This window comes from Gallus gallus, chromosome 4, assembly GCF_016699485.2.
Source record: "Gallus gallus isolate bGalGal1 chromosome 4, bGalGal1.mat.broiler.GRCg7b, whole genome shotgun sequence".
In the NCBI taxonomy this organism is placed as follows: Eukaryota; Metazoa; Chordata; class Aves; order Galliformes; family Phasianidae; genus Gallus; species Gallus gallus.
The window spans coordinates 68,265,267-68,289,021 of NC_052535.1; the positions used below are offsets into that span (position 1 = coordinate 68,265,267).

The 23,755-nt window shown below is 39.6% G+C and overlaps 1 protein-coding gene across 25 annotated transcripts in view; it reads left to right on the forward strand.

The window, feature by feature from the left end:
* The window catches only part of APBB2 (amyloid beta precursor protein binding family B member 2), a 166,520-nt gene that overhangs the window by 102,006 nt on the left and 40,759 nt on the right, over positions 1–23,755 (forward strand). For 15 of the 25 annotated variants that reach the window (XM_046940891.1, XM_046940892.1, XM_046940896.1 and 12 more), the window contains 5 exons: positions 2,009–2,217; positions 6,614–6,676; positions 7,083–7,168; positions 7,271–7,331; positions 21,282–21,428. In XM_046940891.1, coding sequence (XP_046796847.1) covers positions 2,009–2,217; positions 6,614–6,676; positions 7,083–7,168; positions 7,271–7,331; positions 21,282–21,428 — 566 coding nt within the window. The remainder of the gene's footprint in view (positions 1–2,008; positions 2,218–6,613; positions 6,677–7,082; positions 7,169–7,270; positions 7,332–21,281; positions 21,429–23,755) is intronic. The other 10 variants (XM_004936097.5, XM_420735.8, XM_040699799.2 and 7 more) reach the window with 3 other exon arrangements.

Here is a 23,755-nt window from a genome sequence, read left to right on the forward strand (position 1 = left end):
ACCTCAGAGTCAGGAACTATGTAGGTGAATGCAGGAGAGGCTACAAAGGACATGTTGATGTGAATATTTAGTATACTTGGGAATTTTTTGAATTGACTGTATGATTGCATCTGATCTATGATATTGGGCTGCGATCCTTGAAGCACATTACTGAATTTAAGTGTAATGATAAAGTTATGTTTCTTTTCTGCAGAACTTTCTCAGATTAGCCCTGAAATTGTAAATCAGTAACATAAGAATTGAAAATGGCATTGTAGGAAAAGTTGTCCGGTTTGTGCTATAAAGTGTAAGAGTCAATCAAATTATCATTCCATTTGTGTATGAGTTTGCACGTGCCTAAATGAGGGCAGCAGAAGTCAGAGGTATTGAGAAACAGGTAATAGAAGTGCTGAAGCACCTAGTAAGAAACGTTAGTCGGGGTAACAATAAACGTTTAATTCAATAAGGATGTGAAGAAGGAAGATATAAAGCAACTGATAGTGTAAGTCAGGAGAGTGGTATTATCTATTATCTTTTTCTGTGTTTTTATCATGACAAGTGAAATAAAATATTCCATAAGTACATTGTCCAACAGTTTCAAATTATCTTCCACTAATTTAATGGGAAAACAATGGAATTCTCAGCATATCAGCTTCACAGCAGTTCCTAAACCAACTCCAGTGCTTCCAATGAAGTGGACTTCTTCATGGTCAGGTTGTTCTGGAACAGGCTGTCTGTAGAGGTGGTGGATGCCCTGTGCTTAGAGACATTTAAGGCCAGGCTGGACAGGGCTCTGATCAACGTGATCTAGCTATAGATTTCCCTGTTCATTGCACCAGCGTTGGACTAGATGGCCATTAAGGGTCCCTTCCAACTCATAGGGTTCTGCGATTCATTTACCGTTCACTGTGGGTGTTTTGAGGCCCGTCTCTGAAAGCTGGAAGTGAGTTGCTGGAATAGATGAGCCGCTGCTCACTGGTACAGTGCTTCCTTTCTTCTCAGTGGTTTGTTTTGTTTTTTTTTTTTTCTTTTTTTGCTAGAACAGTTTGTATGCCAGTGTCAGCCCCTCATGTCTGCTTGAGTGCTGGTGAAACGTCAGTCCAGGATGTTATTGTCTTCCCCTGCAAGTTGACAGCCCTTGGAGCATAGCAGCTGGTTAACAGCACATAACATAATGACACCTCCAAAGCGCTTTTAGCTGGGAGGTTTTAAAGAGCACTGGCTCCCTTCCCAGTCTCTGGAAAGCATGTATTCTCTTGGAGAAAACTGCCCTTGCTGAGGTACAGCTGTTTTTCACATAACCAAGGCCTCTGCCTTTATAAAAAGTATTGTATTTTTTCCACTGGTGACATTTCTTATACACATTTGTAATCTCATATAAATTTGGGAGTGTCTCTACTTATGATATGAATTGCTGGCACATTCTTCAGTTAATAAGAGATTTTTCAGCAGAGCCAGTGTTTCATCCCTGTGTTGGCACTGTTGATGAGTTTGGGCTTTTTTTTTTCCTACCCTACTATAAAACCAGTTGAGAATAATGTTATTTCTGACAGCCACAGTTGTATGCAAAATGGTCGTTACATTCTTTTATTTGCATTGTTTTGAGCAAGTAGTCCTTTGCGTGTTGCAAGTAAAGGCATTGCAGGTTCTGGATTTCTGTTCTGGGAGCAGAACAGGTTACAGCACAATTCCAGATATTTCTTTATATGCTATGTTTTAACGTACCTAAAGCTGAATGTTATTAGAAAAGCTAGTTTATCTGGTGGTATTAGGTAACAGCCATATTGGAATAGCTCTTTGTTAAGTTTTCCCTCTTTGTAGGCTAAATCAAACCACGCAGACCTTCTTGCCTTATTTTGGGACTCAGTAAGTCAAGGAGTGGTACAACACTATACCATAGGATTGGTACAACAGTAGTACCTGCTGTGTGCTTTGTTTGCATCAGAAGATCTATGAAAGAAAAAACATTCATATCTTTGTAACATTGATTCATTTTCTGTTTTTCTTTCATTTTTTCTCCTGTTCCCAGCAGATATATGGAGTGATCAGTCATTTCAGACAGACCCAGATTTACCACCTGGATGGAAAAAAATCAATGACATTGCTGGAATCTACTACTGGCACATACCTACGGGAACAACTCAGTGGCAACGTCCCGTGTCTGTTCCAACAGATCTTCAGGGCTCAAGGAAAGGATCACTTGGTTCCATTACTCCATCTCCCACTCCAGAAACTGAGGTAACACACTGTCCTGTTGTGTGCTGTGTGCTATTTAAAAAAAAAAAAAAGACATACTTTCTTGAAATTGCAAGTTTGAATGTTACCTAAAGTAAGCGTTAGAATATGAGGCCTGATACTATCCCAAAGTGTAGCTTCTTGTTGACAATATGTTGTAATTATCTATTTTCCATGTGTATTTTCTAATGGCTATGCATCATAAAGCATCCTAAACTTTGGATGTGTAGGATGAAATCAAACATCATAGCTCACATAAATAAGTCAGTGCGTGATTGATGTGAAATGACTTCAGTTGCCTCGTATGTGCTGAAGCATTACTCCATTATATGGGTACATAAAATTTCTGCACATTATAGCTATCTTTTTGCTAGACTATTTGTAATTGCATCTTCTTTTTGGTTCACCTAGAAGGAGTGAAGTATCACACAAAGAATTCATTTGAGTCACCAGCTGCTTTACAGGGTAGTTTCTATTAAATAAATATCAAGTATTCTCAAGTGTAAGCCTCTTATCATCTTGTCAGTACAAAATATCTCCACGAGTAGATCACCGTGTTGCAGTCCGTCTTTAACTAGAAACAGAAAGAAATACGTCCTCTCTTTCTACATGGGCTGAAAGAGCAATATATGATACTGCCTTTTAAAGTGATCCTTGCAGGCACAGTTGAGAAGGTTGATTGATGTCATATACATAGAAATATAAAATAAATCCTGAGAAAGAAGAGTATGCTTCAAAAATGGAATCACATTGGTTTTTCATGTTGAGAAGACTTCTGTAGAATGAACCACAAACACGCTAGCAGATTTTTTTGAAATGTAATCCGTTTTTGTACTGACATTTCAGAAGAATGTCTACAGCTTTATGGAATCAATTGAAGTCTTTATACTAGCTTTGATTTTTGTATCAGGCAGTCTTTGGTTGTTATTTTTTTAATGTATTTAGGTATGAGTTTTTTTTCTGTTCTTGACTTTATCGATACATGCACCAAAATAACTTGGGTGAAAGGCAAGGGGAGTTAAGGGCATTCAAATATGTGTTACAGTTTTGACCCTGAAACTTTTATCCTGTATGAGCTTAAACATGCACATTCTTGTTTATTACTTCAGAAAGATTGCTCCCACCTGTTCACAAATGCTACTCATAAGGTTGCCAAACTTAACCACACCATTTCAGTTATGGTTCACATCAGTAAGGTGTCTGTTCACCAAACACACTGGAAATCATTTCTGAGAGTTTCATGGAGACAGAACATCAATTGATATCAATCATGTAGAAAATGAGAAAAAAATCAAAAAATGTTCTATATAAATTCCTGCAAATTCTTCCAGTTTTAAATTTCTGGAATGTACAAGTGAGGGATATAACTTCAACATTAAGTATTTCTCTTACTCTAGGATATGAACAACATATGGGCTTCAATAGGGAAGTTGTAGATGTCTTTCATGAGAAATCAGAAATCAGTTGGGTTAGTAGATTGCAGAAGGAGAATGCATATATTCTTTTGAATTATTTTTCTACCTCTGTTTACAATGTCTTTGCAATGAAAATGTTAGACCTGCTGGTAATGTGGCATTTGTGCCTTTGATCTTTTATAATTTTGCTTGCTTTAAACAGAGAACAGTTGTAGCAGCACAGATCTTAGTACAGTGTGGATGTATAAAGTAAGACATTTGAAGAGCTATTCTAGAATGCCATATATATGAGTATGTAATAACTCACATTAAAACACATGTAGATTTTGATGTGGACATGCTAATGCACTGAAGAATTTGATTCAGTCAAGCATATGCATTTCTATGGCAGGATCAATACAATATACTGTATCTTAAAAGATTATATAGAAAATAAACAAGTTCCTGATGCTTATATTAATATGCTGATATTATATGCCTGTTTTAATTGTAGATATAAACTAAGGAATTCATCATTTGAAGGTTTCTACGTTCACTGATAAGCTTCTAACATGCCACTATTTAAATAATACTGGTTTTTTGACTGTCATTACTAAGATAACACTGCAATAAAATACCAGCACATTGATAGAATTAATCTGGAAATCTGTGTCTGTCAATCTGACACAAAAGATGTGGAATTTGATCTAGAATGAGGCTCCCAAATGTCTGTATCCTGGTGCTCCCATTGGCAGCAGTGGTTGTGGTGGACAGGTTCCAGCTTGAGGCTGGAGCACGTGTGAGCTGTATACTGCTGGTTCCCATAGAGCTGCTTGGAGTACAGCCTTCCAAACTAATCTGGCTTGGAAGGGCTGCCTTAGTTCATCCCCATGGGCTGGAATTTGTATTGTTTTCTTCTGAAAACCTTTTAGATGGATGACAGAGCAATCTAGGATTGAAGATAGGTGTGGGTAGCATTTCTTCTTTGTCCTAATAGGCTTTTGTGACTCCATAACAATTATTTTATCGCTTCTGTTTGTGAAGCATCAAGCGCTAGTCTTGAGTTTGTTTGGGCTATTCCAGCTTTTAGGTTAGTCAAATAAACATTTAGAAACTTTTTTTTTGTTCCCCGAGTAATGCTATTTTTCCCCTTTGTCTTGTCCCTTCTTTATTGATTTATTTGTTGTTTATTTATTTATTTTAGCTTCGTGTCCCTGTCTCTTAAATGATGTGGCATACAGAAACTTTGCTTCATTTGGCAGAATGTGGCTCACAGCTGAGGGCAGTCAATAAAGATAGCCAGTTTTATTCCATGCCTGGTTGCAGGTATTTAGCATGAAGTACGACAGTTACTTAGCACTGAACAGCAAGTTACAAGAAAATGAGCGTGGAGAAATGGTGCTGTAATGCGCACAAATGGCACAAAGGGCTTTAAGAAAAGAAAAATACAAAAATGCCTTACACTTGCTCAGGCTGTAAGACAATTTTGCTTTTCAAAATAAGCAGTGAATTTCAATCCAAACCAATTACAGGTTACGCATTATGTACAAGTTCTGCACATGTAGCAGAAATGCTTATAAACACTAAGTATGGCCAACCTGGAGCATTCCTTCCCTTTCTACTTCAGCAAAAGCACAAAAATATATTTTGTTTCTGGACAGGTGGTTGAAGTTCACTTAGTTTTAGTTGGCTCTTTTCTTCTCTGCATTGATGAACGACTTCCTTTGTAAATCCTCATGTTTTGTATGTTTTCTTCCAAATTTTAGAGAAATTACTGCCTTTTTCCCATTTCCTGTGCAGAGAGAAGGGGCTTAATTTTCAGTAAGAACTTCTTTGAGGTCCCAATAGAATGTGGTGATGGTAGTTGTCTTCTTAAAGTCTGGTTCATCACACACCTGGATCACCTCTAGAAGTTCTTCCGTAGGTAACATAATTGCCAACAGCTAATAATTTAAAAATGAGGGGCTTAGTAGGAAAAGCTAACAACTATTAATTAAGTCAGAGGCATGTTTGGGAGGAGTTACTAACGGGAGTTGTTTTTAACCAATAATTACTCCAGGGGAGATTTCCTGAGACCACTTCTGAGACGTGAGATCCGTAATGTGAATTAATGCATTGGGTACGTGGGTGCTGCTCGGCCTCGGTCCAGAGCTCATCTTGGGAGAGGCTTTTAATTGTGGAAATTCTTGAGGATTTGGGGAGCTACAAAGAGGTGGCTTCCTTGTGGGGAAGGGGAGGGACAACTCCAACATTAGTTGCTCCTCCCAGGCTTTGCAGGGAAGGACAAAACTCAGATCGCCATAGTGTTCAATGCACTATTGCCGTATTGATTGCACCACTGAATGCTTCAGTGCTACTAGAAAGTTAAATGGAAAATGAGAGAGTGGATGGTTTGTTTTGTTTTCTTCTTTAAAAAAAAAAAAAAGCTCCTGGATTTTGCAAAAGTACTTTCTCAGCAACAAATCCCTCTGCACTCCTTATTAATCCTCCTTCCCTTCACTCTGTTCCTCGTGCTTTTTTGCTAGAAAATATTTGATCTTTACCTTGTATGTATTTTCTCCTTGTATATATCGTTGTGTTGCAGTATTTCTTGTTCCAGTAGTATTAGTCTCTTAACAAATGTGCCAATCAAATGGAAATCCTTATGTTTCCCCTAAACTGCTGTTTACCAGCCTGTAGCAACTGTGGCCAACATTCATATTCAGATTTATTTTGCTTGCTTTTAAGATCATAGTTAAAGAATAATTTCATTGTCCTTTCCTATTTTATATTAACTTTCCTTGTTTCAATCATTTGTTTTGGTAAGTAACTGTTAGAAGCATGTCCTCTCTTCCCTTTCCTCCAAATGCCATGGTATAGTACTTAGCTGAAGTTTGAGGTGATCTGTTCCCTAACCCATCCTGTAAATATCAATGCTAACAACAGTGTCTTGTGTTTTTTTTTCTTTTTTTTTCTTTTTTTTTTTATCAATGTGCTTCTTCCTGTGTGAATAATTATGTGTCTAGAAACAGCCATGGAGTGATTTTGCTGTACTGAATGGGGGAAAGATTAATAGTGACATTTGGAAGGCAAGTATATTGTCAGATTTTAGAACCTTTAATACTATTACCCTTGTTGTTTGCATGGCAGTGGCTGTTTTTTCCCCTTTTATTTTTCCATGAATGTCATTCATAACTTAGGCCGAAGTGAATGGGGGTACTGCTAGGGATGTGTAGCTCACAAACATGCTGCCTTTTCTGATCTTTCCACTTGGAATGGATTGAGTCTAAACTTGCAGGGCAACTGCCATGATATAACAAATAAGATGCCTGCACTGAATGAAATGCAGCTTGAGAATATATATGCATGCCTCTTTTCAACTTCAGCCAGAAGTACTATCGCTTCTTTGCAGGGAGGATTTAATTTCCCTTTGAAATAAGAAATAACATGGTGGTGTCCTTAATACTGCATTGACCAAACTACCTTTATCTCTAGGACCTGCATGCAGCCACTGTGAACCCAGACCCGAGTCTGAAAGAGTTTGAAGGAGCAACATTGCGCTATGCCTCCTTGAAGCTCAGGTACAATGACTTCAGTGCCATGGAGTAACCAGTTTCATATGGTGCTTTCCTTAATTTTTACCTTATTTTTAAGTTGATTTTTGTTTGTTTTTTCTTTAACAGAAATGCTCCACAATCTGATGATGATGATTCCTGTAGCATCAACAGTGATCCAGAAGCCAAGGTCTGTAAGGAAATACACTGTGAGATAACAATTAAAAATTTGCAATTGTGAACATAACTTGCAAGCTGCAGAATGTCTCCTAGGTTGTGAAGTCTAGTATATTCCTCCTTTTGGCACAATGTAGATTGACCATGCAAGACTAATTTTTTCAAAGGAATTTGCAATGTAAAGCTTTATTCATTTTGGTCAAGAAAGTGTGACCGAGAGCCAAGAAATTGCATGTTGCAGCTGAAGAGTAAGTGGTAATAACTGACCCCTTGCACAACCAAGCAAGTTTTCTGTCCTAAGTAAGAGAGGGGCTTGTTGTTTGTCATGGCTGGATAGCTTCCTGGGGCTTTCAGCGATGGCAGTGGCTCTTTATTCTCAAGTTTGTCCCCTCTTTAAATACTCCTTGTTCAAGTGGCTGCTTCAACTCTCATCTACTAACAAGGAAGCTGCTTCTTAGAAAAGGGAACTTTGTATTTTAGAGAACAGAGAATGCAATCTAGTTTGAGGATAAAATTTATAGATAAAAATGAGACTACTATGTGAACAAGCACCATAATTAAATCAGAGCATTCACTGATGTAATCTAAACTTTCTGAGGAGCAGGAGGCAGCAGGAGGTTTTGAAAGCTTGTGCACATGTCTCCAGATTGGTCTTGTTGATGGTTTTGCCATGTGCTTGCATCCATTTTTAAGAATGTATGCGAATCTCTATAATTGGAAATCCAACTAGTTCAAATGAGTGCCTTTGCTGCCATACACCTGCAGTGACTGACAGGAGCAGAAGCTACTTACGTGCAGAAAGACAGTATGTAACAGATTTAATAATTATAATAGCATTAACTATATATTTTAGGAGAGAAAACAGACTGATCAGGGTACTTAAACGTCTTTGTCGTCTTGATTATTTGGCTTGTGATGTTTAAATCAGATGTAAATAAGTTTGTTTCGCTTGGCAGGCTGGCAGTTAAAAAGCAAGGCTTCAGCTGCTCTCGTTATAATGACAGGCACAGTAAATGGAGTGGGGGAGTGATGAGCATTAGGTACCAGTCTTCAGAAAGCTGTTCCTTTCCAATGTCTTACAGTGTGAAAAGCACTGCAAGTAGCTGGTATTTTGGTATGTCTGACTCTTTACTGGGTGATTAGCACTGGGGAGGATGAGGAGTCCTTCTTGTGTCGAGAATACGGCAGTGTTTGTGTGGACAAGGAACACTGGTCATCATCTCCCTCCCTGTCTAACCAGCTATTTAGCTACACTATTTATGGAACTGATACCCATCCAGTATCAGCGAAATGAGATGAAGCCAAGAGCTTGTCCACAGCAGCTGGCTTTTCTTCTCCTATGCAGGCCAAACCGAGCTGATGATGCTTAAATGAGTAATCGTAACTGAGCTTTGAAACATTCACTGAAATGGCTGAAAGGAGCAGGACAAGTAATGGAGTAGGAATTATACATGTGTTTTATGTCTATTGCATCACTTGAGCACTGATGTGCTATCTGTCACTGCCTGGCAGGGCTGCTGTGTAGGGGTAGCAGTGCCCAGGCCTGTGGTACCTCTCAGCAGCCTGGCTGGGGCCTTACTGTGCAGCTCCAGAGGCTGAGGGCAGAGTTTCCATCTGCTGCATGGCTGTACCTTGCAGGGATGGGAAATGGGTCTGGAAACACCAGGAAAATCTTTGCCGCTGGACAAAAGCATGGAAAGACGGGTGTGGTAGGAGGCTTCCTTGATAGCCCATTTTATCCAAGTTATTTTGAGAGTAAATAAAGTGCGTTAGGATCTAAAACAGGTGACCTGACACTTGGATAAATCAGATTTCTGGCTTCTTCAGCCTCTCTGCCACATCACTTCCCTTCACTGCATTGGTTTGAAGCTTGCTTCTGCATGGCAGCAAGCACGGCCTCTGAGAAGGAAGCTTTGTAACTCATTAAACTCTCTATTAGAAGAATTTGTCAAGATGGGCCTTGTTAGAGAGATGCTAGATCTGTTTAAGCCTAGTAAGTGGCCTAGTGGCCAGTACATTAAAAGAAATAATAAAGTTAAAAATGTCTTTTAGGCACACAGAGCAGTGCTGTCTTTCAGTAAAGGGAACTGTGCCACCATGTGGAAGTCTCCAGTAGTTCCCTTCCCCAAAGGTTGTCTACTTCTGTAAGGACTGCAGTGTTGTAAACAAGTCAATATTGGGAAAAGTACGTCATAGAATTCATGTAGTTCCTGTAAGAAAAGTTATTTACTCAGCTTTGAGCTGAACATCCTTGGCAGATTGGTGCAGGTTTTCTGCACAGGACCATAAAAGGGAAGGGAAAGGGGAATAAAGAGGAGGATGATTAGATTGAGCTTCTCCGTTTCAGTGATTTATTTTTGTAGGAATTTCTTGAAGAGATGGCTCGTTGCATTTGACAGGGATGCTAATTCTGCATGTGAAATATGCACGACTGGAAATGAGTTTTGAATTGGTGCTTCCCAGGAGACAGATCATAACTTTCCTAGTCAATTTATTGAGAAACCTGTGTATTCCTACTTGAGTTTCAAGGAAGGTAAAAAGATGCTTTTACCAATCCTGGACTACAAACCCCTCTGGGCTATGTCTTGTTGCAGTATTTACCATACAGTATGATGGCTCTGTGTAAAAGTATAGAAAGATGCTAAAATTTTTCCCTGTGCTGGTGCAAACAAACTGAACCTCTTGGGAAATCTGTCTCTACCCCTAAGGATGGAATGGTAAACAGAGGAATTGTGCAGCTCAGTTTCTCCTAAATCTATACAGAATCAGCCTGTTTGATTGGACATTTGAACCTGCCTTTATTCTTTCCATTTAAATGTGGTTTTTTGATTAGGCTTAATGTAGTCCTGTGTGGATTTTCCAATTTCCTGTCCCCATATGAGCTTGTTCAGCAGGGCTCTACTTCACACCCTTGCCATTTTAGAGTAGCTATATACTGATATCTAAGAGTTGTGAAAAAGTATCTATACCTGCTGAAGTAGTAGGCAATTGCTTCAAAAGTTTGCTTTCTAATTTTAAAGCTAGTAAATGCTTGGGATCTCAAAAGAAAGGAAGAAGAGATCATTTCTACATTTTGTAGAGGTACGAGTTGCTGCTAACAGGTGCTTGAATGTGATGATTTGCCTGTAAGTGAACGGAAAGAAGCTGAAGGCATGGAAAGTGATGAACACGGTGATGAACTGTTAAGCATACTTGGGTGTCTTGAGTGATGCAAGGGTTGGCAAGCTGACTTGTGATTGTCATGAATGTGGCCTGTAAATATCACTGTTGAAATAACTTTTACAAAATACTAAGTGGCTCCCAAAGAGTTAAATGCTGTCTCTTTGATGCTTCTCTTGCTGTGAAGGTAGGTGTTGTGTCTTTTGGAGAGATTCCATTTGTGCATTTTTCTTACCTTCTCCAGAAACAAATATCCCAAGTAGACTCAGGACCACTAGCAAATAATCAGTCTGTCCCCATGATGATGGAGGCGAGCTGGAGATGAGTCAGATTTCTGATGCAAGTAAAGACCTAACCAGAGACAAGCAGTTTTTGTCATGTCTAGTAATTACAAGAAAGGATAAGGTTTCCACATTAAAGTGCATAATTCTTTCCCATTCAAAATAGCTCCTGAAATTATTGGTGCAAACAGGAAATAGTCAATGCTTATCCAGTAGTTTCACAGTCTACCTCGTACTGCGTCTAATCGTCTCAGGAGCATATGAAGCTCTACAGAAAGCTTTAGTTCAGTCCATCTCAATTAAAATCTGAGGTTGCCACTTTTTTAAAAGGCTAGTGCCTGTTTCTCAGACTGTTGTAGCAGCTCTGTGTTTTCTGGCTTTAATACTTAACAATGTTTGATCAGGTTTGTTTTTTCCAATATTACGTAGAACAGACCTAAAATGTCCATCCATTGGGGTGCATTAAAAAGAGCGTGGCCAGTAGATTGAAGGAGGTGATCCTTTCCCTCTGCTCTGCCCTGGTAAGGCCACATTTAGAATTCTGTGTCCAGTTCTGGGCTCCTGAGTTCAAAATAGATGGGGATCTCCTAGAAGGATTGCCACAAAGTTGATAAAGGGCCTGGAGCATCTTCCATATGTGGGAAGGCTGGGGAACCTGGGTCTGTTCAGCCTGAGGGGGGATCTGATTAATGTTAATAAACATCTGAAGGAAGGTGGAAGGCAGATGGATAAGGCCAGGCTATTCTTGGTGGTATGCAGTGATAGGACAAGGAGCAATGGCCTAAATCTTGAACATAGGAAGAAGTTCCATACAAACATGGAAGAACTTCTTTACAATAAGGGTGACGGAGCATTGGAACTGGTTGCCCAGAGAGGTGGTGGAGTCTCCTTCTATGGAGATATTCAAGACCTGTCTGGATGCCTACCTGTGTGACATATTGTAGGGTGTGTGCTTTGGCAGGGGGGATGGACTCAATGATCTCTTGAGGTCCCTTCCAAATAATCTTGCTAGTAGCTGAAAGTTTCTTGTGAACAGCAGAATTTTATATTTTGGGGATTAGCCGAAAGAGTTCTTTCAAGACTAAATTTCAGCCAGTAGAACACCCAAGTGCTGTTTTTTGCACTGATGGAATATCTTGGAAATGGTTTCTCAGAATAGAAGAAAGCATTGTATTCAGTGCACGTGGATCTTCCTTAAACAATGTTTGTGAGTTTGTGAGAATAAAATCAACATAAACATTTTGGAGAAATTTGAAGATGTTTAGGGGGGTTACGGTTTTTCCTTTCAAACAAGAAGAGGCACCCTTAGCTACCTCCCCTTCTCGCTTTTCAGGTAGTCATTTCAGTAGCTTTTAGAACTGAAATAAAGCAGATTTTCTGTTTGAAACATCCAGTAAATAGTTGAAGAGAGGTCAGTCTCAACAGTCATTATAGTAAAGCAAAAGTTTATCTGTCTTTCCGTCTTTGCAGCCTCTTAGTAGCAAAGGTGAGCAATGAGGACAGCGATTCCTAGGCTGGTTGGTTGCTTCTGGATTTGGCTGCCTGCCATGAGCATTAAGGCACGCTCCCAGCTGTGGAGATGCTGCAGATAAATGATGCAGGTGTGCTAAAGCATTCTGCTTCACAAGCAGTTTTAGAAACAGCAGACTGAAGCACTAAAATACATCACTTCAACTTTTTCTTAATACTTTTTCATTTTGTGTACTAGATGTTTTGAAGAATGTGTGTATTCATTCTTTCACCATGACTGACACACTTTACTACTAACATCTATTGTGTCATTAGATGATGCTGTAAGTAATCATGTTATGGTTGGTGTGATATATCATAGAATCATAGAATGGCCTGGGTTGAAAAGGACCACAATGATCATCAAGTTTCAACCTCCCTGCTATGTGCAGGGTCACCAGCCACCAGACCAGGCTGCCCAGAGCCACATCCAGCCTGGCCTGTGTTCCAGTGTTCCATCTGTTCCAGTGTGTCACCACCCTATATACTTCCATCTATATATATTCTTTCACCTTGTCCTAAATGTACTCTTACGTGTAATCAAATACAAAGATTAGTCCAAGAAAGAGGAAGAAATAGTTTTTCCCAAATCTCAGCAACTGACTTTCTAGTGATACACATAGATACAGTAAGTTTATCTGTTACAACATATGCATAAAATAAATTTGGGGGATAATATATTTTAATTTCTTGAGCCCTTCAAGATCCTGTGGTATGTTGCATGTCCTTCACTCCTAGAAATCCCATCTATCTCGAGGATCTAATTAGATGTGAGCCTGTTCTGGAGGATCAGGACATGGATGACTGAGTAGCAGGAGAGATGTGTAGGGAAAGATTTTCTTGAAGCCTTTCTCAGAAAAACGTGTCAGAAAAAACATTCCTCGTGAGAAAGAAAATGGAAGGTGCTTTAAAATGTACTATAAATCTCCAGATTTGTAGACCAACAATAACATCTTGAATTTCAGGGTATTAACAGTATTTTATTTTTTAAGATACGCTGTACAGAAGGATTACATCAGGCTGCTGCATTTCTACAGGACTGGGAAAAGAAAAGATGAAATATGAGCATCCTTTTATCTCAGGTCATGCTTTTCCATCGAAGCAATGGCCCAAGTGCCATGTGGTCTATGTGTGGCACAGGTTACATGGGCACACAGCGCAGGCTGGCTGGGGCTTCCTGCCTGCTCCTAGCAGGACTGCTGCCAGGTCACGATGTTTCTTACATTTTCTTAATTAATCATAGTTTATTTGGTACTCCGCAGCACAGTGCCAGCTCTTTCTGGGCTAGCATACTATATGTATGACTTACAAAAGGAGTCCTTGAGAGCGGATAGAAAGCAGGAGCAGAAGCTGTCTCCATCACATTCGTGTCCCATGAGTGGAAAGCTCCTCATGCTGTTCTGCGGATCAATAGATTCAGTGTGCAGGAAGCTCCTGGTTTAGCTCAGCCTGTGCTTCTATTGCTGGCCTCTTTGCTAATACATTGCTGAAGTAATCACAGCTCGCAGCCCTTCAAACTCCCGCTGGAGACTGATTATTTTACCTCTAAAGCAATATATAGCCTCTGTCAGCTCCAGCTTTAGAGCAAGACTGTTGGTTGTGAACTGCCTCTTGAATATCTGTTCATCATGTTACTGCTAGAAAATGAACTGATCAGAAGATAAATTTGTGTTTCTCTTCAATTATTCATATTAACTTGCCAGTTCAGAGCGGCTTGGAGAAGCAGCCTTGGCTTGCCTGTAATGTCACAAAATTTATCATTCTGTTGCCTACATTTTTAATGAAAAAATGCTGAGTGCATATTGATGTGTATATGTATTTATGTATGTGATGCATATATATGATGTATATTACATATACACAATTTAAAAACAGCCTGGTAAAACTCTGGGGGTTGTTTGTCTGTTGCGAAAGCTAGATTTGTAGAGGAAGTTAATTTAAGAATAAATTAAAATGGCCTATGGTGTTGAATGACAGAGCAATGTTTAGATAGCTCTAACCATTCTGCACATTTATTTTGGTATTAGTTCTCAGTTGCACTGTAGAGGAACAGAAGTCTCCAGTGCCAGTATTTCTTGCATTTCAGCAAAGAAAAAAGGAGTGGAAGGTAACAGTTATCACTTAAGAACGTAAAAACGTGAGATAAAGACTGCATGGTGATACCATGTCACTCCTCATTGGGTGTACAACATTCCATGGCTCTGCAGTGCTGCAGGGAGACAGTGGGACAGTGAGTGGGGCCTCAGGCATGGGAAGCCACCGGGGCTTGTGACTCAAGGTTTATTGACTTGGGATTCATGTTCATTTGAGTCTCTTTCAACGAATGGAATGGATCAGAAGTGATCTAACTCATTGACTTTGGATGCTGTCATAAATATAATTGCTGAAAATTATTGCTCTTTAAAATGTTGTTTCTGCAGAGACATGAAATCTTGACAGCTCAAGATGAGTTTTTTTGCTATGGATTCATTACATTGGAAAGTTCACGTAAAGGCTTATTCTTTTTAATTTCTTTGCCTTTTTTTGTTTTTCCTTCAAGTTGAATGTCACGCAAACTACCTTTGGAAGTATGTACAACAGTACTAAGTGCTTTGAGCTGCATTAAAACCTCTTGCATCCATCAGCCTGCAAAAGAGAGCCCTCATCAGAAAAGTAAATATGTAACACCTAAGGTTAAAGATAACAAACACAGAACATTAGTTTTTATGAAATGAATGCACACGTTCTTCCATACCTCATAAACTCCTGCAGGGCTTCTCTTTACAGACAAAGGAAATGTGTTTGTTGGGGTCTCTTATGTGTGTGCTCAAACTGTGCTCAAGTTAGACTACAGTTCAGTTGTTCTACAAGATAGACCCTAATTTGAGCTTTAGCGTAACAGTCATCCTCTGTTAGTTTCTGGTGAAAAGTTGCTGCCTTTTCTTAACAGAGGAAGCATATTTGTTATTTCACTATATTATAATGAAACTCAGAACACCATTTGTAGCTTAAAGCAAAGTCTATAAACCCATTTCTTTAGAGTACAAAGTCAAGGTAACTGCAGAGCATCTGAAATCTAAGCCCATTCTTTACTGAGGTGATGTTAATTTCTTCTTCAGAACTGTATTTAATAAATGGGTATTAGAGAATCATAACGTCTATTCCATTTTGCTCAACTGGCTAGGTTTTTCATTTGATTCAGAAATACCATAATGAAAAGAAATTGGGATTCAGAAAAATCTTGAACCAGCACAATGGTCCTGCAACGCTTTCTTGCCTTGATAGAGCACATTTGACCTCTGGCTGTGAGCCAGAAGGCACCACTGAAACAAGTATTAAACTTGAAGAGAGCCACTGCTGTCAGCCTACGTGTTGGAGTCTGAGTGTCTGGAAAAAATGAGACTGTGGTGTCTTGGAGAAATGAGCAGGGGACTGTCAAAGCAGAGCGCTCAGTACTGACCTGCTCTAGAGATGTAATTTATTAAAAAGGTTTATTTATGGTGTTATTAAAGCCCTCACGTTTTGCTCCACAGAAGTTGAGTTTGTTGTCATCTGCTTTCAATACCAATTATTATTTCTTAATTCCATTGTGATTTGAAAATGTACTCTTGTTTTTGTATGATACACACATTTTCAGCAATTCAGATAATACGTCATGAACTGAAAGGCAGAAATGTTGAAAAAGCTTCCTAGTATGGTTTTAATTCTGCAGTTTGAATTTTTGGTAATTAACAATTTTCATGTGACAACTGAATATTTATATGAGAAAATGGATATGCAGCAGTCTATTCACATTAATTGAAGTACTTGCTTGTTCATTAATTGCATAGCAGCATCTCCTTATTCTTTTGTTACTCAGTTTAGCTTTGATCATTTCCAATACTTTTATTTGAAATCAATGCAAGTTTTCTTGATGTGTAGCAGGCAAATATATTGGAACTCATTTATTTCCCAGGATACAGTAGCTATATTTTATGATATTTCATCTTCCAAAGCATAAAGCAATGTGTTAGTTTGCTTTACTTTTAAACAGTTAAAGACGATGTAAGTGGAATGTTCAGCAGTGTGTTGGCTGCATAAGAAGCAGTTAATTACGTGACCTACATGCTGCAGCACAGGCACAAGTCTGCTCAGTGGCCTGTGATGAAAGACCTTATTAGATGCTGTAATGATTTACTCGTATGTTTGTCTGCAGACAGATATAACCTTTACAAAGGAAAAGCATGAAGGGAAACAAAAGAAAATTGCTCATATTAAAGTCCTACAGAAGTAGAGAAGAAATTAATAGCATAGATTTAAATCCCCAAGGAACATAGACTCAAACGTAGTTTTTCATAGTGGATACCAGCAGCTGTGTGATGTAAAAGCAATTAATCTGTGTTTTAGGCATGTCCCTTAGTTTGTTGTTCTCAAGCTGATGTTCTAATGTAATTTTTCCTTGTCATCTGATCTTGTCTACCCGTGCCCTTATGATCTGTCCAATTTCCCATACTACTCTGACTTCAGTCTTGCAGAATTGATCCCTTGTCCTCTGCCTAGTAGATGATAGTATTTGCTTTAGTTTTCCTGATGCTTTTTATTTTTCTAACAGTACCTGTTTAGCACTACAGCAGCTAGAATATGCAGTTTGCTTGTGTGCAGAGATGCATCACGGTTCCACGTACCTGGAAAAGCTCTTCCTGGTGCGCCCGTTGGAAGAGCACTCATGGAGCAGAACCATACCTGGTGGTGGAGTGGTCTGTGAGCAGACCAAAGAGCAGGAGCACAAACCACCATGCACTGAACTCATTCAGACCTCAGCCTGGGGGGATGTTTCTGACCTGCGCTGCCATGGAGGTTTACGGTGTTTTACAGAGTTTAGATTACATCGCTTTTTGAGTTTGGTTCTTTGACTACAGACCGTTAACATTAATTAGAACGTTAATTAGATTTGCGTCTATGCAGACATATGCTCCCTGGAACTGGAAAACTGGGTGGGGATTTCTGTGTTTTCCTTTCTGCTCCTCTGTCTCTTCATGGGGCAGAGTACGTTCGGGTGGCTTTCTCTTGCTGTCTTTTCTTGCAGAGCACCCTATGCACTGCCTAACAGGAAATGTGAAGTCTCCAGCTGAGATGAGAGTACAAGATAGTTGCCATACTGCGATTTAAACATCTGCATTTAGCTGCCTCAGACATGCTGTGCTCATAGAATCAGACAGGATTTCTGAAAGACACAGTTGGGATGAGGAGCAAGCATTATCCCTGCATGTCCTCTGCCCATCTCCAGCCAAACCAAGCATAAAATAATGTCCATGTGATGCCAATACAATGCACCATTCCTAAGTCTGTCTTTCTTCCTGCTGTGTTCTTCAGCTTTCTTTACTTTGCTTCAGACGTAGTTTTCTGTGCAGCTCTTAGAAAGAGTCTGGGGACACTGGATTAATGCAGGCAGCAAAATCATGTTCTATTTATTCAGATACATTTTTCCAAATTGTTCTTTTTAGACATCAGAACGTAAGATAATGCAGAGTGTTCTGACCTGACAGAGAAAATGGTGTGATGTTATTTTGTAAGTTAACTGTGAAAATATGTAGTGTGATATAAAGGCTTATTTGTTAACTCCCTGTGAGAGAAAAAGAGGGAGTCTACTGTAGGCAAGAATTTAGCATCTGGATTACCTTGAAATTATGATTTGCCAATAATTAGCTGTGAGCACTGAGCAGGGGTGCTTAACTAGCTGAAGTTACCAGGGATGGCTGCTTTAATGAGCTCGTCAACTCTTAGCCAAGGAGAGCTGCCCTCAGTGCTTTTTAGCGTGGCTGGCTGTGACTGCACACATTAGTTCCAGGAGAAAAGAGGGTGCATTAGCCGAGCTCAGCTCAAAGGCAGCATTTTCTCTCTTGGCTAGTAAGTGTGGCTGATGGGAGCTGAGGAGCTGTGGTGCCACATTACAGTGCTAAGAAAGCAGTGGTGCTGTCATCGCTAACTCAGCTGACCCGAATTTAAGAACTAGGTCACACCTGAGTGGAGAGACTGGGTGGATTGTTTATGTTGAGTTTTGTTTTCTTCTGTTCTAAAGAGTACCTCTAAGCCAAAGAATTAAGAAAACAAACTAAATCCCTGCAAAACAAACAAATGAGTAAAACACGAAGTGGATCTTTTGTAAGATTTTTAAAGGTACTGGTAGTACACAGAGAGGGGAATGCAGCATGCATGCACCCACTTTGTCCGCCATCCCCCTTGTATAGGTGTGTGTGTTACATGCTTTTATTGTGTATTAGGCTGATGATAAATGAGCTGTGGTATGTAGTGTGCATTATTCCTATTATTTAGTGCAGAAATCTGCATGGAAGACTATGTCTGAGTCATACCAACGTGTGTGCAGTTGGAGCCAACCAAGAAGAGTTTTCTTCTTCAAGTTTGTTTGGAGCAAACAAGCACACTTGTGTATGCTTAGCACCACAGGCATCATGCTACTTTGCAGGCAGTGTTGCATCTTTCTGGGTTTTACCAAGAGGTCTGCTTTTTTGTTCATAGAAAGTCTTTGGGGAATATGATTTTTTGATAAAGTTGTTGTGAGACATTTAATTTGGTTAATGGTAAGAGCTTCTTATAAAACACATAAGCAAAGATTTGCCAGGTGTCAGAAGCCAACTGGTTTTCCCACACGTACCCAGCCTGGAAACACTGGGAGGGACTGGAGACAGGAGAGGATCCAAGCCCTTCATGCAAAGGGGTAATAGATGGAATGGACAACAAAGAGTCCCATTCAGCTCTCTTTACTGTCATGACAGTGAGCTGCAAAGGGAAAGAAACACAGCGGGTACCAGCACTGGAGAATTTAACATGAGAATGAAAGTGCCTAGGGGGAAAAAAAAATGCCAAAAACAAACAGTTCACCATCCTTACTCATAAGAAGTGTGCTTGCTGTCAACTTGAACTGCTTAAGATATACTCTGTTCAGTGCAGCTGTTTTTATCTCTGTAGTTTGAAATCAGCTTACAAATTGCAGATTGAGATATGACAAATAATAAGGAAATAATGTGTTTATTACATATATTTAGTTTTTTTTACTTCTAAGCTGATTTAGAAAATGATTCTCTCTGCTACTGTTCTGTGATTCAATGCAGTATTGAAATATATGTTAAAAAAAAAAAAAACCAACCAAAACACAACAACCTTCTGGCACAGTAAAAATCTGTATTTAAAAACCTTGCAGATATAAATATTTAATACCCCAATGGGCATCACAGCACTTTCAGCAAGATTCATGAGCATCTGATGTGCCAAAAATAATTCCGCAGTCTTACAACTGGGTGACCTTAATAATTGCTAAGAAGTGGTTGTCTGAGTACCTTATGTACCCCTGAGGTGAAGAGAACCCTTCAGTGGTGACCCCTCCATTAACTCCTCTCCCTTCTCCCCCATCTCTTTTTTACCTGAAAGTCGGTGCTTTTGTGGTTTTCCAGCAGGCTGCATTAGGAGGAGAATTTGCGTATTAGTTGTAATAGCTAATAATAGTTCTAATAGCTAATAAAAATGTGGAAGCATGGGAGCTTTGGTTGTCTTAGTTGAGATGCATTGGTAGATATGGTTGGAGTAGTTCCAGGGGTGCAGGGGGCAGCTGCATGCTGACCTCTCAGCGCTTTTTAGGAGAAAACAAATGAACATTCAGCATCTGCTTTAGCACCATGTGCTGATTTCTTTGCTGCGTCTCAGAGCAGCAGTGGGCACTGAGTGCTGGCTTCTGCCATCACAGGGTCAGCATTGTGCCCAGACCTAATCAGATTTCCTCAAACAGTTGTGAGTCAGTTTGCCAGAACCAGGCCAGCGTTGCACTTCAGAAGAAACATGTCAAAGCAGAGTACCAAGGGCTCAGTACTACTTAATGGCAAACCTTGATCCACTTTGGAAAGGGGAGGCAGAGGATGAAAAAACAGATACGCTCTGGCAGATTTTCAGTGATTAATTCCAAATTGTCTCAGTTCTGCTTTTATAACATATGCCCCCAAATTCTGCACCTCCACAGAGCAGCATCGTGGTTTGAATGCAAGGAGTGCAGCTTCATGTTGGTATGGGACACCACCCATTCACTGACTCAATTAAAAAGCTTCTTTTTGTTACTCCAGCAAAACTGGAGTGAAAAGATGGGATGGGATTTGGTCTGTTGCCACATAAATACCTAGAAAGTACCAGGAATTGAATATTGGCTCAGGAACTATTATTGATGAACCTTTTAGGGACCATCACAGAAGCGTGGCATATCTGTTAGGAAGGTACAACATCTGTTGTGCATCTTTTGCTGGCAGTGCGTGGCAGCGTGAGAATGAGCTGCTCACAGTGTTCTCTGGGTCAAACCTTGGTCTCATACACGAGCTCCCACTGATTTAGCATTAAGCCTGTATTTCACCCACTGTTAAACCTTGAGAGCAAGTGTGGTTTGGTTTTGTGCTTGTTTTTCAAAAATGATTCTTTTTAATTCTCTACCCTAGTAAATGTAAAGATAGTGCCATTGAATTTCTCCCATTCTGTTTTGCTTGCGAAAAGCACCATATGTGCAAAGTAATACTGCCTTGGATTGTTCTGCCAACTCAGTGCTCTGGTTGGCTAAACATCCTTCTGCTTAAAAAACTATATAATTAGATAGTTTTGTTTTAAAGGTCATTTTTAATTTCTTCTGGAAGAAAGCCTGCTTTTCCATTACGATATTTTATTGTTTTGTTAGGGCTTTCCATTATTTATTGTTAACTGCCTTACTTAGACTTACTATAAAAGTGATTGCTGTAATCTACAAAAAAAAAATTTCTGCTGAAAAGGTAGGCATATTCTGTCTGTATACATAGATATACTGTAGACACATATCTCTACAAGGTAGAGATATACTGAGTGTGGTTTTTGCAACATACATAGTCCAATAGCTCAAGATGCTAGCTAAACTTTCCTTTCTACTCTATCTATAGCTAGAGTTTTTCCATTATTCCTTTGTGTGTATGTGTTTGTCACAGCAGTCAGTGTGTTGTGATCCGTATTCAGATATATTTTTGTTTCTTTCTTAGTGCTTTGCTGTGCGCTCTCTGGGCTGGGTAGAAATGGCAGAAGAAGATCTTGCTCCTGGAAAAAGTAGTGTTGCTGTGAACAATTGCATCAGACAACTCTCCTACTGTAAAAATGACATCAGAGACACCGTTGGCATTTGGGGAGAGGTAAGAACATGCGAACTTCAACTCTTGGAATACGCCTCTTGTGTTGTAATATAGTCTGAAAGAACAACTCTAAAGACAAATACTTCCATATTCTGTGTTTAGGTTTCCCTATCCCAGTTAGTTCTGTGGGAACTGTTCAAGGACAGTGCTGACATGTTTGTTCCAAACTGCTCAGGACAACAGGTACCCCCAGAGACCTCTCTTTAATGTTTACATCTTCACTAGTACACACCTGCGTGGAAGCAGAGTTGTGGGTGCACAAGCAAAACTGTTGATCCCAGTGGAATCCTCCTGGCCAGAGTGATGCTCTGGAAAACATTGTCCCATGCTTCCCAGTGACAGCAAGGCTTTAAGGAAACCCAAATTGCTGTGACCATGTTTCTAACATGTCTGATGAGATTGAGAATGATGGACAGATGGCTTATTTTAAGATGATTACTTATCAGTCTTTCAGAAGGAAATGAATTTCATTAATCTCTCTGTTGTTTCCTCTCCAGTAACTCTTGAAAGCATTGACCAATGTTCCTCAACTTTGATGGATGTCAAATTCCCACAAAATGAGGAAAAAACAGAGAGCTCAGTTCTCTTTACCACTATCTTTGCAAGTTTGTAATCCCATCCACGTTTCGGACGACAGAACTTTAATCAACTTGAAATACAGTCATGTTTTACTTTGGTTTAAGAGTTAATATTCACATTTTTCCATATTCTTCTCTGTCAACCTCATTGGTCTGTATTCAAAACTCTTGCCAGTTTTCGAGCCAAACTGGTGAAAATTTGTGTCCTCTTGAGAGGAAATTTTAATTATTTTTAATTTTCATTTAAAAAGTAAACATTAGCACAATGAAACAGTAGAGACACTGTGCTTGAATTGGTGGCCCCTGAAGTAAATTGTCATCTTGATTTTTAAAAGAAATCATTGCAACTTTTTTTTCTGCTGACAAGGTAGTATTTCAAGAGTGATTGGAAGAGGCACAGTTTAGAGAGGAATCTGAAAAGCATGTGGTTATCACTGATGCATCAGATAGAACACATACAACAGAAATCTATTACAAAGCTACGGCTGATGACTGCACATAGGGGTTTTAAGATTGCCTCAAGATTTATTTTCGCTAGAATGTAATGTAAGGGAAATTGAGCCTAGGATCATCCCATGTTTTCATGATTAAAAAAACCAAGAAATGGAAAAGCAAATCACCCTGAATAAAATTCTGACCCTTCAGAAGCTTTGTCACTGGCTTTAATGTGAGATTTCATACCTTCCTGTCACCTTTGAAAGAAGATCTCTGTAAGTTTCTGACTTCTTCAGTCCTCTATAATATAAGAAAAAAAAAAATGCAGCTCGTGTATTGTACTGCTACTTTGCCATGCATTACATCCTTCTACCTCATGAAGTCACTTACATAAACAAGACTTACTGTTGCTATTGGCCTATACACCACCATACATAGCACCTCCCTGAAAGCTGTTGGAACTGAGTCTTTCCTGTATTCACTTTTCCTTCCTGATCCTTCCTGTGGGAGCCATCCTCAGCATGAAGCTTCAGGTCTCTGCAGCTCTTCAGCCATCTGAGACAGTCATGTTCGAGCTCCCCATGTATTTGAATCATTTCTTCATGCCCTGTGTGGTATTTCCATCTTTAAAATAGCTTTAGTATATAAAGCAACAAAACGTAGCAAAATATATTGCTTCTGGCTGCAGCTAATCTAGCCCTTGAGCACTGCAAGGCTAATTGACTTGTGTTACTTATCTGCCCATTCTCCAATCTTTTCCAGCTAATTTGGATTTCATTTTATTACTATAATCCCAGTGTATTTTGCATGATGAACAGATTTTACCTTCTTGTAATAATTTCCTTCTGGAATAAATACATAAGTAGAAAATGGGTCCAAAAAGCAATCTTTTAACACTTGGTAACATTCTTTGCACAAACCATTTACTGCTTCTGACTTTCAAGCACATTTCTTGCTCTTTTTCTTTGGGGTTAATCTGTTTTCATTTGGTTTCACCATCATTCCCATCCACCTATGCTATCCTGGCTTATTTTTTTTCCCATGTTTTTGTCTCATTTACACACACGGCTATTACAGCTAAGCAACATCTTTGTGTAGGCTCCAGGCTGCATACCAGCCCACATCCCTTACCCCTCCTACACCCCTCTCAGTACTTGTGTTGCAAGCGCTGTGTCACAGCACCCTCTGAACGCTCATTAGGGGACTTGGGGCTGGGAGAAGTGATCAACCCCATGCGAGGCAGAAAGCAAAAGCTGAGCACCTGTGATTCAATCCCTGTGGTTCATCACCTTCCCCTATCAGAGGGCAGTGTCT